This window comes from Hylaeus volcanicus, chromosome 1 (genome assembly GCF_026283585.1).
Source record: "Hylaeus volcanicus isolate JK05 chromosome 1, UHH_iyHylVolc1.0_haploid, whole genome shotgun sequence".
NCBI lineage: Eukaryota > Metazoa > Arthropoda > Insecta > Hymenoptera > Colletidae > Hylaeus > Hylaeus volcanicus.
Genome location: NC_071976.1, coordinates 14,655,661 through 14,671,579, shown reverse-complemented (window position 1 = coordinate 14,671,579; position 15,919 = coordinate 14,655,661). Strand labels below are relative to the sequence as shown.

At 32.1% G+C, this 15,919-nt stretch overlaps 1 protein-coding gene across 1 annotated transcript in view; it reads left to right on the top strand.

Annotated features, from left to right (window-relative positions):
* Positions 1-10,191, top strand: part of LOC128881190 (uncharacterized) — a 16,794-nt gene extending 6,603 nt beyond the window's left edge. Inside the window, exons 3-4 of the mRNA XM_054131980.1 lie at positions 3,660-3,819; positions 8,678-10,191. Coding sequence (XP_053987955.1) covers positions 3,660-3,819; positions 8,678-8,688 — 171 coding nt within the window. The 3' untranslated portion in view covers positions 8,689-10,191. The remainder of the gene's footprint in view (positions 1-3,659; positions 3,820-8,677) is intronic.
* The last annotated feature ends 5,728 nt before the right edge of the window (positions 10,192-15,919 follow it).

Below are 15,919 nucleotides of genomic sequence, written 5' to 3'. Positions count from 1 at the left end.
TTTTACTCAATTGTTCCTAATTCCAGTATTTATCCACAGATTTTCTTCAACAAAAGCTTGTTTTCTTCTATACGTAAACAATAAGAAACTGGACATAATTTGACAATTTCTATTTTTGCATAGCGATGGAAGAAATATTCGTGTTTGATTTTAGCCGAAAGAATCAAAGTTTCTCATATATATTGGCTCGTAACACTTAAACTATTGAACCGACTGGAAAATAATGGTAAAAGCAATTGTTGGAAATTCGATTACCTTTAAAAGACCTTTGAGTCTTGCGCGACTCAATCGGACGCTTCTAACTCGAGATATGACCTGAAATGTGAACATATGTCAGAAAAAAATCGAAAAAAAATTCAAAAATTCATATAAAAGAAACCTATGCATAGAAAAATTTCTTCTTGCGATTTTCGAGTTTAGTACGCCAAAATACATAAGAAAAAAATTGTGGCATTGAATGTACATTTTTTTTTATTTTGAAAACTAGTGGTATCGTTGATAGAAATGTTGAAGACATGTATGATTGTTGAACTTTCCAGAGCAACGAAAAATTACATTTGTAATGGTTTATGCAAACAGACACTTCCGGAAGCCACGTCTTTTACATATAATATTTCAACACTTTGCTAACACTGCAGCTGGTTTTTTAAAGGTTTAAGCAATACACTGATATTGACTGATCATTTGATCTCTGAAGAAGCTAACTGCAAAATATCGGTGTACCTTATCTCAAGAATACGGCTTATACCGGAAGCTTTAGATGATACAATCAGAGACAAAAAAATAGAACACCTTACAAATTTCTAAATTTGCATTAAAGAGGTAATATAAGCAAAATAGATTGTATATACAGGGAGTCCCATGTAATACTTTTCACGATTTTTCAAGTATTAGGTTGTCTCAAACGTTTCTTTCGTGAGTTGTATTCAATTATTTTCTGTGCCAGTGTTTATATAAATAGACAATCTAATTTCTTAGACATTGATGCTGTAACAGTAATGAAGCAAAATGAATCGTACACAATTCAATAATGTAACATAAAACATACAATATTGTGTATATATTAATTATTAATAAAACGAAAGAAAGTTTTGGGACAACCTAATACTTTAATCTGACAAAAAAATATTTTTAACAAATATTTAATAGATTTGCGTGAGTTGATGCTTAAAACAAAGATGACGAAAATTGGCCGAGCGACGTACGCATACATACGTTAGCGTCCAATCGATATATTGATTTTTGGAGCAGCTGGTCCGCCGCTGTTGTTTGGCTAGCGACACAAGCCGTAAACCTGGATCCGCAATATTAAAAAATTTGAAATTTTCTTTTTGCAAACGTTTGTCCATCAATAACCCGTTGGAATCTTCGCTTGTTTAGTTTACCCCTTTTTAGTTTAACAATTATAAGCAAATGAATATTGAAAAATGCAAAATTCTTTTTGGAAGCATTTGCCCAGGAATTTGCTAAAAAGGATCATATGCAATTAAATTTAAGAAAGATATTCTTATTAAATTTAAGAAAAGACAGTCACTTACTGATTCACGAAGGAACACGCGACCGAATGCAAACGACATCAAATAAAAAGCCGATATTCCACGCGGGTGAAACCGCGGGACACAGCTAGTTAATTATATTATTAATGAATGACTTAATTATATTTCTTTTCAATGTAGACTGGATAATTGGTCTTTGTTTATAATTGTTAATAACACTAGATCCATTTGAGTATTTTAAATATCGTTTTTGAATATTCATCAAGTACACGTGCGATCGAGTGCAACTTGTTGGTTACCAGGTCTGTTCACTATTCATTATTTCTACTTGCACTGGTGTTCGTAATCACAAATGACGATATGGTACGAACTTATTATCTCTTAATTAGTCAGAATTAGCTGAAGCAAAACATACTACACCATCGTCAATGTTTACAGACTTTGATACAAGTGGAAACGGTGAGTAATGGACAGACGCGTCGTATCAGACTAGTTGTTAGCCGCTTCTACGCGTCCTCGATGAAATTTCAAAATTATTTCATTAAAAATGAAGCCTTGCTAAATTGTATTCTGTATTTTTTATTTATACGATTATTTATTCAAGAAGAATAACAGAAAAAATACAATAACAGGAACATCAACCCTTTCAGTGATATGAAACTTATTGTTATAAGTTTATGCCAAATGAGCTGAAAATTTTTCTTTTGCATTTTGGATAGATGTTTAATGTTATTTAATACTACGAAACGCATACGTGTGGAAAAACTTAATACATTTGACTTGTCATAGAAGATACTTTAGACTGTTTCTTCAAACAATTTTTATTTATAGATAAACATTTTCTACTTACCATGTGAGTGTTTAGATGTTAGAACAAATTCTTTACTTTGCCCTCTGTAGTTAATGTATCCTATTGTGCACTATGTTCTTTAGACCTTATCTTTCATGTAAAAAGTAAATTAATGTACGGTATCTTTCTGGGCATTCTGTAATTCTGAAAAAAAAAACATCTACACTTCTAGTGAATACTGCTTGCTTTAAGCGTTCCCCTGCAGGACACCGTTCATCTCCATGCCATTTAATTAAACCCATTGTTATCTCCTCTCGTTAATTGTAGGTATTCTACTAATGAAAAGCTAGCAATTATGCACGGCAAAGTTTCCCGTAATAACGATGCCGTTTGTCCGTGTATAAATATACATAACCAATGGTCGAGGTTAAGCAACGAGTGTCCTGAACAATATTATTTATCGAGCCGGCATTAATCATCACGCATTATGATTACTAGCGCTTTTCGACAAACTCAAAATCTCGTTAACTATCTGGCTTGATGGTAACTTTCCGTTGCATTTAATTCGTTTCAGTGATTTTCGAACATTACTCCATGATAAATGTGCGAAGGACGATGAAAGATTTGTTCAATCCATGTTCGTGACAAATCGTACGTTCCAGCACGGAATACTTTTCACACTGTATGTATTGTGCAAGGAAAATTGTCTGCTTTGTAAATTCCATGGAGATTTATGAATCGAATCCATTACTAAGTCCATTTCCGCTTTTATTCGTAACTGACAATGAGTACTTACGAGACTTGCACATGACGTGACAGTTCAATGATTGGAAAGATTTTTTCTTAGTTCCATTAATATACTTGATTAAATTTTTTAAGATGTCTATGTTATGCTAAGATCGATTTTATTGAATTTGGTGTTATTCGAAAGCTTATATGCGGTTTACATGAGAAAAATGCCTTTAAATTTAGAAAATATTGCAGGCGTGATGAGATATTAATGAAAGAATTTTCAGGTTAGGTTGGAATTGCTGTTGTACGAGTAAAAGATACGCGGTAGCGCCACGTTATAATATACGGGTGGCTTATAATTTTTCATGTACTTGGCATCGAGACGCTACCGCGTCTCTAGATTATAGTAAGTACATGGCAATGTTTTTAAAATTAAAAAGAAAAAACATTACCTATTTGTACCTTTAATGTCTTATATTAATACATATGCTCGTAGAGAATTGATTCTGCGAAGAGAAATGGAATCACTTTCAATCATTGTAATTTATTGTATGTAAAAACGTGGGCGTTCTCGTGATAAAGCTATAAATTACCGATGAGGCAGTTCCGTTAAACGAAGGATGCAAAATTTGTTGTTACAGTTAGCTGCTATCGCCTTGAACTTTGGCGTGCTGGTCACCGCGGTATACGAGGGTATTTATGCTCGACGAGGTGGTGATCCGACGAAAATTAGGGTTGTGGCTGATCCTCATGCCGCCACCATAAATAATCCTGGCTACCGGGAACATCAACCTACGAACGGTGAGTTCATTGAGTATTGAATTCCTTTCATCTCTTGGAACTATTAAAATTTAATAGAAATAAACAAATAATCATTGATAACCTTGTAAATATTCATACATGTGTATAATTTAGCAGTCTCCTTAAATGCACAAGTTTCTCTACGATAAATGGACAGTAACGTGATCCGGGATCGGATATCTCGATGAGACAATGCTAATGCAACGATCAAACTTTTTTTATTATTACCGTTTTTGTTGTAAAACTGTTACCATCGTATTCCTGACATTTTTCTGATAAAAATGAGATCAAACACAACGAAATTCGCAACATATGTATTTACTTGTAACAACTTATAACTTTACTTGCGAGATATGATGGTCAAGTTTCATTTTTCAAATGGAACTATATATTTTTTGTTATACCACGCGATAGTACTTTTCAAAACGAATTCATTACCCTTTAATGTATTTACACGATTTTCATTAGTTTTCAAGCTATAACGCTTCAAAGTTTGCTAATTGCTCGCTTAGGATTCTAGGCCCAAGGAAGGAAAATGGGAAGAATCCCAATATTCTGGGTCTAGAACCCGAAGCGAGACCCTCCGTATTGATTTCAAGAACCGCATGGTGCTTACTGCATCAATGCATACATTTATGTATACATAGATCAATATAATATATGAAGATCACAAGAAACTCCATAGCAGCTACTTCAGTATAATTGATTGCTTAACGCATAACTAAACAGCGTGAAAATAATATAAATTCTTTTATAAGATGATTTTTCTGACGCATATTTAGCGTCCCTTTACGAACGCTACTTTTGTCATCTACATTAAACTGATTTATTAGGTAGACTGGAAAGTAATGTCGTTTTTGCAATTTTAAATCCTTGTTTATCACTCAACAGCTCGTTGATTTTTATCGGTCATTGAAAATTTGCACACTAGATGGCTGTTGATAACGAGGACGATTACATAATTGCTTAAAAATAGAAATTTATCAAAAATTTGTTTGAATTTAATGTAAAAGAAACGACATTACTAGTCTCCATTCCATTCCAGTCTACCTAATACTTCTGAAAAAAAAACACGAAGAATGGTTAAAACTACCTGTATATTATCTGCACAGGTTCCATTTTCATTTACACTTTATTAAGTTTTTATTCCTAAATTACAATATAATAATCGCTAATAAAAATTTGTTCTTCTTAGATAAATTGAAAACTTCTTTGTATAATGTACGGATTACTCTTCCTTTAACATTGAATAAAGATTATGTAGAAGATAAGATTTTGTGACAGAGAACGGGACATTAGGAAACGCTATCAGCACGTGTCTAGAATTTCAGAGTAAGCGTTTAAATTCTTCGACAAATTCCTGCAATTCGAATGATTTAGATGAAACGAGGAGTGAACGAACAATCATTGTATATTTTATTTATTAATTCATACAACGAAAGTATTCTGAAGTTTGAGTCTGAGTTATGAGTGACATTATTTCTAAATACATTTCTTATTACATCATCTACATTTTCAAAATTGCTTTACACAAATACTACTGCATAATTGAAGATGGATCATACAGTACACAATTTAAATTTCTATCTATATTTTTTACTTTAAAGTAATTAATTTGTCAAATAAGGAAACAAAATCTTTTTAACGGGTATCTTCGACTATTCAGAACATAGAAGGAAAGGTCACGCTTACTTTTAATAGTTACTCTCGAATTCCATGACTCGGGAATTTTCGATATCGACTTCCATACTATGGAATTCTTTAATAATATCCGAACACATAGTTCTAAAGATAATCAATGTTGGGTTCTAAAATTCGCCGACAGTCGATATCGAATCGATTCCTAATTGAACATAACCCAGACCACACTTCGGTGGTCAAGGCAAGGTCAAGGTGTCGATGAATAAGAATTATTTTAAAACGCAAAATAATGAAACTGTACTTATACTGTCAGAGTTTTAAACTGACAAATTATCTGAAAACTTGTGACAGGAAAGGTATCGGTGTCGATGAATGACCTTAGAAATCATTTAAAACGCAATACAATGAAAATGTACTCATATCGTAAGAGTTTTAAATTGACAAATTATGTAAAAGCCTGCGAGAGAGAAAGTATGGGTCTTGATGATCTGAGAATGCCTTAGCTGGCCACGCCAAGCATTTGACTTCCAGGCCGCGGAAATCTAGGCAAATTTCCAAACAGTCTCGGTTTATGGCAGATACGCTATTTAGCTTCTTCATTTTACCGCCAAAGTGCGAAGCAGTCACTTTGCATGAGTTGTCATTAGGGTCTGAACGTCAGCACTGTTTAACACAGCATTTTAGCTGCGCATAGTTGGAAAGCACCGAATTTTAGATTATGTTACAGAGTGTCGCCATTGCACTGTGCTGGAAAACACCTCCATGTACTGGCAGGTCATTTCGATTTCACATATTTTTTTACTTTCTTGTAGCTTTTTATGGTATTAATTTACGATCGTTTTAATAGCAGAAAAATATGCAAACGGTAATATGATGAAAAGAGACACGCGAATCGTAGAATAATGTTTGTAAAGGACACGTAAGTCATAAATGATGTACGTTTCGGTTTCCTGCCATTTAATTCTAATTCGTAGATTCTCGTCTCGAGTGTAGAGTAGATAATCGGTTAAATTGTGACAGAAGTTTCGTAGTTTAATGCCACGGAGATTACGCTATCAAATGCAGGTTTGTGTCCGTGCGTTTGTCTTCTTAATTCATATTTCAAACTTCGTTTCAATTTAACGTCACGGAACTTGAGGATACGTACCACGATGAAATTTGATTAAAGAGGAGAAACAAAGTTGGAACTACACTCGCTACGAACTAATGGACGATGAAAAACTTATTCAAATTTCAACTTGGAGCGTGTTCTCTAAAAGAAGACATGATATTTTAATATTTCTACGACAGAACTTGTTTCATCGCTTATTTGAAGACGTGCACTTCTTATGAAAGGAAATAAGGAGGAAAGAAATAATCGAAGGACATTGCAAGAGTCCAAAGAACGCACTTAATAGTATGATTAATTATATTAGGTTGTCCCAAAAGTTTCTTTCGTGAATTGCATTCAATTATTTTCTGTGCCAGTGTTTATATAAATAGACAATCTAATTTCTTAGATATTGATGCTGTAACAGTAATGAAGCGAAATGAATCGTACACAATTCAGTAATGTAACATAAAACATACAATATTGTGTATATATTAATTATTAATAAAACGAAAGAAACTTTTGGAACAACCTAATACAAACAAAGTCTAGTGGAATTTAACTTCACTGTTTTTTTGCTTATTCTTTTTCATGCTTTTATATTTTTCGTATATGTAACTACTGTTCTATTTTAGTAAAATATTCAATGCGATCATTAATATTAATTTAATTGGTGATAGTTGTAGTCCACTTACTATACTTTTTTTTTTAAGACACCAGATAAATCTAAAATTTGAAGAACAGGATATAAAACTCGAAGGTTTAAAGCAAAATATCTTAGACAGAAACAAAGACTGTTATTATTTATTAACCATGAACAGGGTGAAGAATGAATTTTTTATTTTATTTTTACGGCTACAAATTGTTCCTCTATGATAAGTAAAATCAACGTTATTGATTCGAATTCAACAAACATCACTTCTAATAATTTTGATTAGTATTAATTTGATTAATTAATTGTTTTAATCAAAGATATATAAATATCAGAATATGTCGAAATTTTCTTAACATTTATATGCAATGTATATATAGAGTTTGTCTATTTAAGCTTTGAGTTAACATGATTTTGACATAACTTACATTTATGGTTTTTAAGTTTTTCAATTTATCAAAGATTACTTTTATTTCGCCATCGTTTGACGTACCAATCTTTTTAGTAGATTTCTTTTATGAATATATATTTTTAGTATCGAAGAGAGAAATGCTGATTTTGTTAGAATAAAGAGAAACTTCTAGTTTTTAGCGCGAAAGAAAAGCCTTCTCTCATCGGAATGTCATTTATGCGACTAACGAGGGAAACATCCATTTATCTACTAATAATGGCTTCGCGGTGGAGCGCCACGTTAAACGGGTTACGTTGAAGGTTACACACGACATTCTGACAAAGCAGAACGGTATAGAAAAATAATTATTTCTATAGTATTCACCAACTTCAACAAACGTGGATATTTTGTTAAAATCAATTTTGATTCATAGAATTAGTGTAGAGATGGTTTTCTGCGGTTTTCACTAAACAATAAATTCCAAAATATTTATTTCTATGTAAACTATTTAAAAATGTACTTCTTAAAGTGATAAATAAAAGCATTAATTATAAGTAACCTGTGTAACACATCTAAAAAAAAAAGAGATAAAAGTATAAATAATCACGGATATGAATTCTTCCAACTTAAATACTCCTCAAGAAATGTAAAAAATATCCATAAAGTAAAATCATAATTTTAACTAATTTATATAAAAGTGTTAAACGGATTATTTATAATTATCACTTTTATTTACTATTTCCAAAATATATATTTGTCAAATTGCAGAATTTCCAGTAAAATAAGACTTACAACTTGGTCTAAAAAAATCAATGATTCGATATATCCTTCTTAGCTAGAAACACGAATTATCCTTTATTTGTGTATTAAAACGATATATAAAACTGTATATACGTATAGATTGCAGAAATCACTGGAATGCATTAGAATTCTAGTAATTTTAAAAGCGCAAATCCCTGCAAGAACGTGGGTTTGAAATGCGGATCCCCTTGTATTTTAAATCGCTTTATACCAACTTCCTGAATATTTCATTCTATTTTCGCCAAGGGTTCGTCCTACGAGAATGAATCTTAAATGTCGATAGGACGTCAATAGGATGCCCTTGAGGGTTTCTCCCACGAGAAATGGTTACCGCGTAACACGAAGGAGAGACCTTCGCTTGGCAGCTGATGGAAACTCAATATGCCAGAGAAATGTCTTCAGATGTGAGTGTGATGGAAGTCAAGTTGATGGGAGAAAATAGAGAAGGTATACAGGAGTTAGAAGAAGTGAAGAGACAATGGAAGCTTCGTAAAGAAGAAAGAATACGTTGACAATAGAGAAACCGTTAAGGTCAAGTAACGAAAAATATGCTTATTTTGTTTTACTCCCATAATATCAGATTATACGTTGTGCATTCAATTATATTTATTGGATATAAAAACAACAGGGTAAGTAAACCCCAAAATATTTGGTCCCCTTAAAATAAGCCAAAATCGAAATTTTTATAAAGAAAGCAAAATATACAAGGCATATGTATGTATCTATATCTCTTTATTGTGTAACAAATTATTTTGTTATAAATACATTTCCTTTTCACAATGTTCTTTCCTTATATCTAACTGCTTACTCTATTTACTTATTTCCTACGCGACGCTGGTTGTTTGACGGTTTACAATAATACTGTTTTATTTGTACATTTTTTTTTTTTTAATATTTACTCGCTAGTGTTATTTTAATTTTTATGCCAGTTAATGCTTACATTTTATCCTAATTTCCTAGTCTATTCTTTTCGCTTGCTCCTTATTCTACAAATTGTACTCTTTTGCTTTTGGTGTAGAGAGTTGCATTCTCTTTTCCTATCCCCCTTTATGAATGCTAGTCTTAATCTTTCACTCTCTCTTTTTTTTTTTTAATCTACGATATAAAATTATAAAATTAATAACAATACTGACAACGTCTTAGTGATACCCGTACTATTGTAGTAAACATGTAATAGCAAAATATAAATTTCTCTCTTAAAGTAGTTCGTGTTTTTTATATGTTTATATCTGTATTTTCCGCGGCATATCTATAGTATAATATTCGCATCCTTTAGGAACTTAATTAAGGCTTTATACAAAGCATATTTAAGTATGCGAAAGTCGAAAAAGAAAATCAAATAAAGTGGTACGCGTGACAGTCAATATGCTAAAGGCAAAAAAAACGGGATACACGTAGAAGAGGATTTCAAATGGAGAAGCGTGAAACAAAGAGCAAAGTGGACTGGAAACGAGCGACGAAACGCGGAGGAAGTATTTCTCTTCCGCAAACACTTTACGTTTCGAATGATGAGAATCTGCGTGTTGACTGGCTGCGTCGCACAGTGGTGCGGATGGCCAAAAACCTGGCCAAAATTACAAGGAGTTTTCGGATCTTCCTGAAACTTGGTGTTTTAGGGTTATTTGGGCCGCAAATTACGAATCTGGTATCAGAATTTCAAAATTCAAAGTGGCGGATCCAATATGGCCGACACGTATATTAAAAAGTTGTTACATTTTCATGAAACATAGTATTTTATGGTTATTTAGGCCGCAACTTACGAATCTGGTATCAGAATTTTAAAATTCAAAATGGCGGATCCAATATGGCCGACATGTATATTACAAGTTATTAGATTTTCATAAAACTTGGTATTTAAGAGTTATTTGGCCCGCAAATTACGAATCTGGTATCAGAATTTCAAAATTCAAAATGGCGGATCCAATATAACCGACACGTATATTAAAAAGTTGTTACATTTTCATGAAACTTGGTATTTTATGGTTATTTGGGCCGCAAATTACGAATCTAGTATCAAAATTGCAAAATTCAAAATGGCAGATCCAATATGGTCGACATGCATATTAAAAATATGAAATTATTATGAATTTTGTTATGAAATAGGATTTCTAGGTTTATAGGGCAACATAGTTAGAATAAATTGTCAGAAATGACAATAATAAATTAATGTTAAATTAAAATTAAGGATAATAAGGTTTGTTTTAATGCCGCGTAAACAGTCTTTCTTTCCTTGTAAGCATGGCGCAAAGCGATGCGACGCCACTACTGCTTTTTCATGATAAGCTGACCAAGATTCATAAATTTTAGAATAAAGAATGCTGTTTTTAGTCTTCAGTTTCGTTTAAATAAATGGAAAAGTAGATCTTTCAAAAGTAGGTTACATTAATCTAGCCGCTTGTAACCGAAACTTTGACAAATTATAATCTCGGATCCATTATTAAGTAAAAACGTATTAGTGTTTTACATACTTCTTTTTTCATTTTATATTAAGTTTTATACTAATATATTAACCTTTACAGATATATCAACAAGTTATGCTGGTTGGACAGATTGTAAATATTCCTACTTGGCACTTTAAATTTAAATAACTTAAAATGGAGCAAATTTGCGCAAGTTTTCTCAATTGGATATCATACCTGACATGTTACTTTATATCAAGAAACTTGACAGACCGTGTCACTCGGTGACTATCATCTTCGTTTTCCTTCCGATTCATCGAAAGATAACTAAAATTTATACCATATTGAGAAGGGAATTAAAATAGTGAATCCAAAGATATTTTACTTTGTTCTTGAGGAAAGTTTATGTTTATAACATCTACTTTTATCGTAAAATGATTTACATATGAATCTATTGAGGATAAACTTTCTATGATTCAATAAACATGCGCCACTTTTCACGATATCAAGGAGCATGAAATTTCGTCATCTTTGAACCTCTGCATATCAGTAACCGATTACTATTTTTTTAAATTTCAAACGGCATTTAATGCACTCATATGTATGCAACACACGGACAATATTGAAAAAAGTGTGTTCGAAACTTCAAAAATTGCATTTTGGCCAGGTTTTCGCCCATTCGGACCACTGTGCGTCGGTCGCACAGTCAATTAAAGGAAGTCTTGACAAATTTCCGCGTAGGATACGGTGCACGAACGTCAATACAGTCCTTTGAGAACGTTACTCCAAGGCAGTCAAAATTCCTGCTTCTCCGAGAATTGCTTAAACTATTTAGTGATTCCTTATAAACTGCTAGTTACCACGTTTGCTTTCATCATTAATTTCAATATAAATACTGGAGAAATTTAAGCAATAAAGATTGGCATGAATTTGTTATTATTGTAACATAATTATTAAAATGTTTGTAGAGGTATATAAAGTGTAAGGCACCATAAATTCACGTTATTGAAATAAATGTCTAGCTGTTATGATTTCCATATGTGATAACTTTATTTAACTTAATCTAATCATTTGAAATTATCTGGTGATTCTATTTTTACGATATAATATTGAATTATTTTTCTTTCATTTGAATAATTTGCATAAGTTATAAGTATAAGTTATACATGTAAATTCTGTTTATTACAGTCACCACGGGTTATAACAATTAAATACTATTTTTATCAAATAAATATTTGCTGTAATCATCGATAAAATAAAGAGTCGAGAGCTGTTCAATTTGCGGACATTCTTCGTTTAAGACCACTTTTTAAATAGGTAGAATTTGAAGAAAAACATATGCTAGGTTCGTGAAGAATGCATATAACGATAATAAATTAAATTGTAAAATCAAGAATGATAAAGGAAATCGTGGTTATTTAAAAAGAGAATAGAGTAGTAGGAATATATTTGAATAGTAACATAAAGAAACAAGACCCGTGAATCGGGCTGTGAATAATATTATGCTGTTGTAAACGTGATCCTAGTTGTCTTGCATGTTAATGAAAAATTCCGAGATTAATTGTTGAAATTATATCATTGCTGTTCCCTCTTGTAATTATCTACCTCGCTGTAATTAAAATATTTCTTTTAAGTGCAAGGCATGTAACACATAGCCGAAGTACTTGAAATAATTGGAATTATAATTCCATGAGACATTCAACATCTTATTCGTGAAAAACGTGTATTTTGATTAAACCTCCAAACATATTATCCTTCGTCAAGAAAAAATCGATGCTCAATTTTAATTTTATATATACTTTTATTGTAAGAAAGAAAAAGGTTATTCAAGATTCCTTCTGGAAGTTTAATTTATAGTAAATTATTAAAACCGCAAAAGCTTCTTATTACGAGGATGCTTTAATCCATCTTTTGAAATAAATCTTTGATGGCCATAGCTATTGAATCGAATCAATTGAATTGAATTGAATTGAATCTTTTACTCTCCTGAATATTCCTTTTTCGCTACAAGGTAATTTTCAAGCTTACCAAAGAATTTCTTTGAATTTTATCCTAATCCTTTTTATCCATTAATATATAGCGTTTTTTGTTTGCTTAAAATTCAATTTCTATTTCAAATTTAAATGACAAATTTAATTAAATATTCAAAGTTAATTCCTTTTCGCATTACATCAAAGAATAGGAATTTTGCAGTAACAACTATTATAAATATTAATAAATTCATAAATTTGTCCAAATGGGAAGATTATAAAATCAGCTGTGATTAAATGTGAATGGTTCCATCTCGATCAGTTAATTTCTGTCCGAGTTGCATCAAAGAATAGAAATTTTGCAATAACAGTGATTATAAACATTTAATAGAAAGTCCATGCACGTTCAAACGTAAAAAATGTATAAACGAAACACTTTTTAAAATATACTTCTATTTATAAAATGCACAACGAAGTATTTATTAATTTTTTTCTCCTAACATATGTAGTATATGTAGGCTAATGCCACTAAAAATAAAACCATGGACCGAAACTATTAAAAAATCTACTTATTATTTGCAACTAGGGAAATAAAATTATTTTCTACTTTTTAGTGGATTTTATAAATAAAAGCATATTTTAAATTATTTTTTTTCTTATATACTTTTGACTCGTGTGATTCGTTAAATCAAATTCTACTAGTTATTTATTTATTGTTGATATTTCGCATCCTTCCCATTTCTATTAACGTACCAGTGTTGCGTAGAGTTTCCTCAGAAGCTCTATTGGAAACTCAAGTGAAACATCCATACGATGCGAAGCCCTACAAGACCAAGACAAATTGCGTAAATTGTAAGCACGGAAAGAGCAAGGAGGTGATGTGAGGGTGTTTGAATTCTGTGTTAGAATTTAAGAGTGACTGAAATCTTAATAGGAAAAAAAGAATTTTCTCTAATAATACGAACGCCTTATTGTTTGTAAAACAATTTTTTAATTGTTTTTTTCAATAAATTGGTTTAAACAAATGCCTTGTTCTTATACTACGCACTCTTTTCAAAATTTAAAAAATTATGAGTACATAGCTTTATTTATCCTCTTTACGGAGAGGTTTTCAAATATTAGATTGTCCTAAAAGTTCCTTTCGCTTTATTAATAAGTAATACATGCACAATATTTTATGTTTTATGTTACATTATTGAATTGTGCACGATTCATTTTGCTCCCTTACTGTTACAACATGAATATCTATGAAATTAGATTGTCTATTTATATAAACACGACCACATAAAATAATTGAGTGCAACTCGTGAAAGAAACTTTCGGGACGACCTAATAGTTGTAAACTCGATCATTTTCGAAATTTTCGAAATTTTCGAAAATATTTTGAGATGCTTTCAAATATCAATAAAGTCTACAGATTTCGTCAAAGTCCAAGATGTTACTTCAAAAAACGACTTCGCATGTAACGCATATGTATATAAATATGTCTTTTAACTAAAATATGTGTAAGATGGAAAGTAATATAATTACATTAGACTTATCAAAACATGCATTTGCATTAAAATCTGCAGTCTAGTTATAATATTTGTATCAAATAGTCAATGGAAATAAAATAAAAGGATATAAAATAAACAAATATCTGCTGTTGGATTTCAGGCGGCGCCATCTCGATGACCGATGCCAGCGGCAAACCTTACGTCGGCGGCGCCGGAAACGGTTCAATGGCCTCGGTGGCAACTTCCGGAAGCGTGGGCAGCGCGGCTTCGCCGCTTCGAAGTTCCCTGAAGAAGCCCAAACCGCTTGGCATCCACAATCCTGGATTCTCGGCGCACAGTCCGACCCTTTCCAGAAATGGGTCACAGAAGAAGGTGCGAATCCAAACTCACTCCACCGAGGTCTAGGAATCTCGCGCTTCGCCGAGACGAATCTTTCCGTGAATCGCGGAAGCGAGTCGCGGTCGACGCGACGTCCTCGTGGGACATCGTTGAACGTCGCGTTTCGCTCCGAAACAAATTCATTCGACTGACACGAGACGAATGAATGTCGACGACCATTATTCGATCACGAAAATTAATGGACGCGTCGATCGAATCTTCTCCCGTACCAATACCCGACAATTGCGAATCCCGTGCAGGTGTTCAACGTTGATGGAATACAGGGATGATCCAGCTTGATCGTCTACGAACGGATCCTCTTGTCATTACAATTATCAAAATGTCCCTGGAAAATATGTGGCGCATTGTGAACACTATCTTTGCTGAGTATCAAAATATTTTTGCAAATATAGAAATTCGTTCAGTTACTTTGTACATGTCGTGGTTAGATATTTATGCTAAACATATAAGAAATTCTTTTGTCGAAAAAAGATATATTTACTATTTTATTATTCGAGTACATTAAATTAAATCGAATCTTTTAATGTTATTTCGTTAATCTTTTTGTTTCGTAAGAGCTTTTATAGGTCGAGGTAAATATTATAATGAGTTTGAAATATTTCGTCTTTAACATTCGTATGTAATAAGACTTTTCTTTTTCTCGAATCGAATGTCTATTTCTTTAATCTATCGGAAATACTGTTATTGACACAAGATCATAAATGACACATACCATCGCTGGTATCTTTACACAGAAAATGTACATTTTCTGAAACTACTAAAACTATGAAAAATAATAAGCTTCTCTCAATATTATTCCAATATGAAAACTAAACGTTATTTCGTTAAACAATTATTATGGAATGGAATATCACAATTAGGAAAGACGTGTTCATTTTCTCTTGGCTATTATAATAACTTCAACATAATTCAAAACGACCGAAAGAAAATATTTAAACGATTTGTCAAGATACAAGTCACAGAACTTACTTAGATGTAGTTATTTGGATCGAAAAAGTGAATATGCTGGTGAGGAAGTCTGACAACGACTTCTGAACAATGGAAGAAGTGTATATGTAGATAATTATGCTTGAAATTCGGTTTTGCTATACTCATCTTTAATTCAGGCTTTGAAATGGATATTATTTTTTGAAAACATCTAAAATGCATACGATAACTTCAAAATGGGACTACGCATGTGTCAATTACGAATGCAAATTCAAATTTTGTAACTATTAGCAACGAACTGGTGCAATTTTTTGGACGAAAATGAGTCCAAACG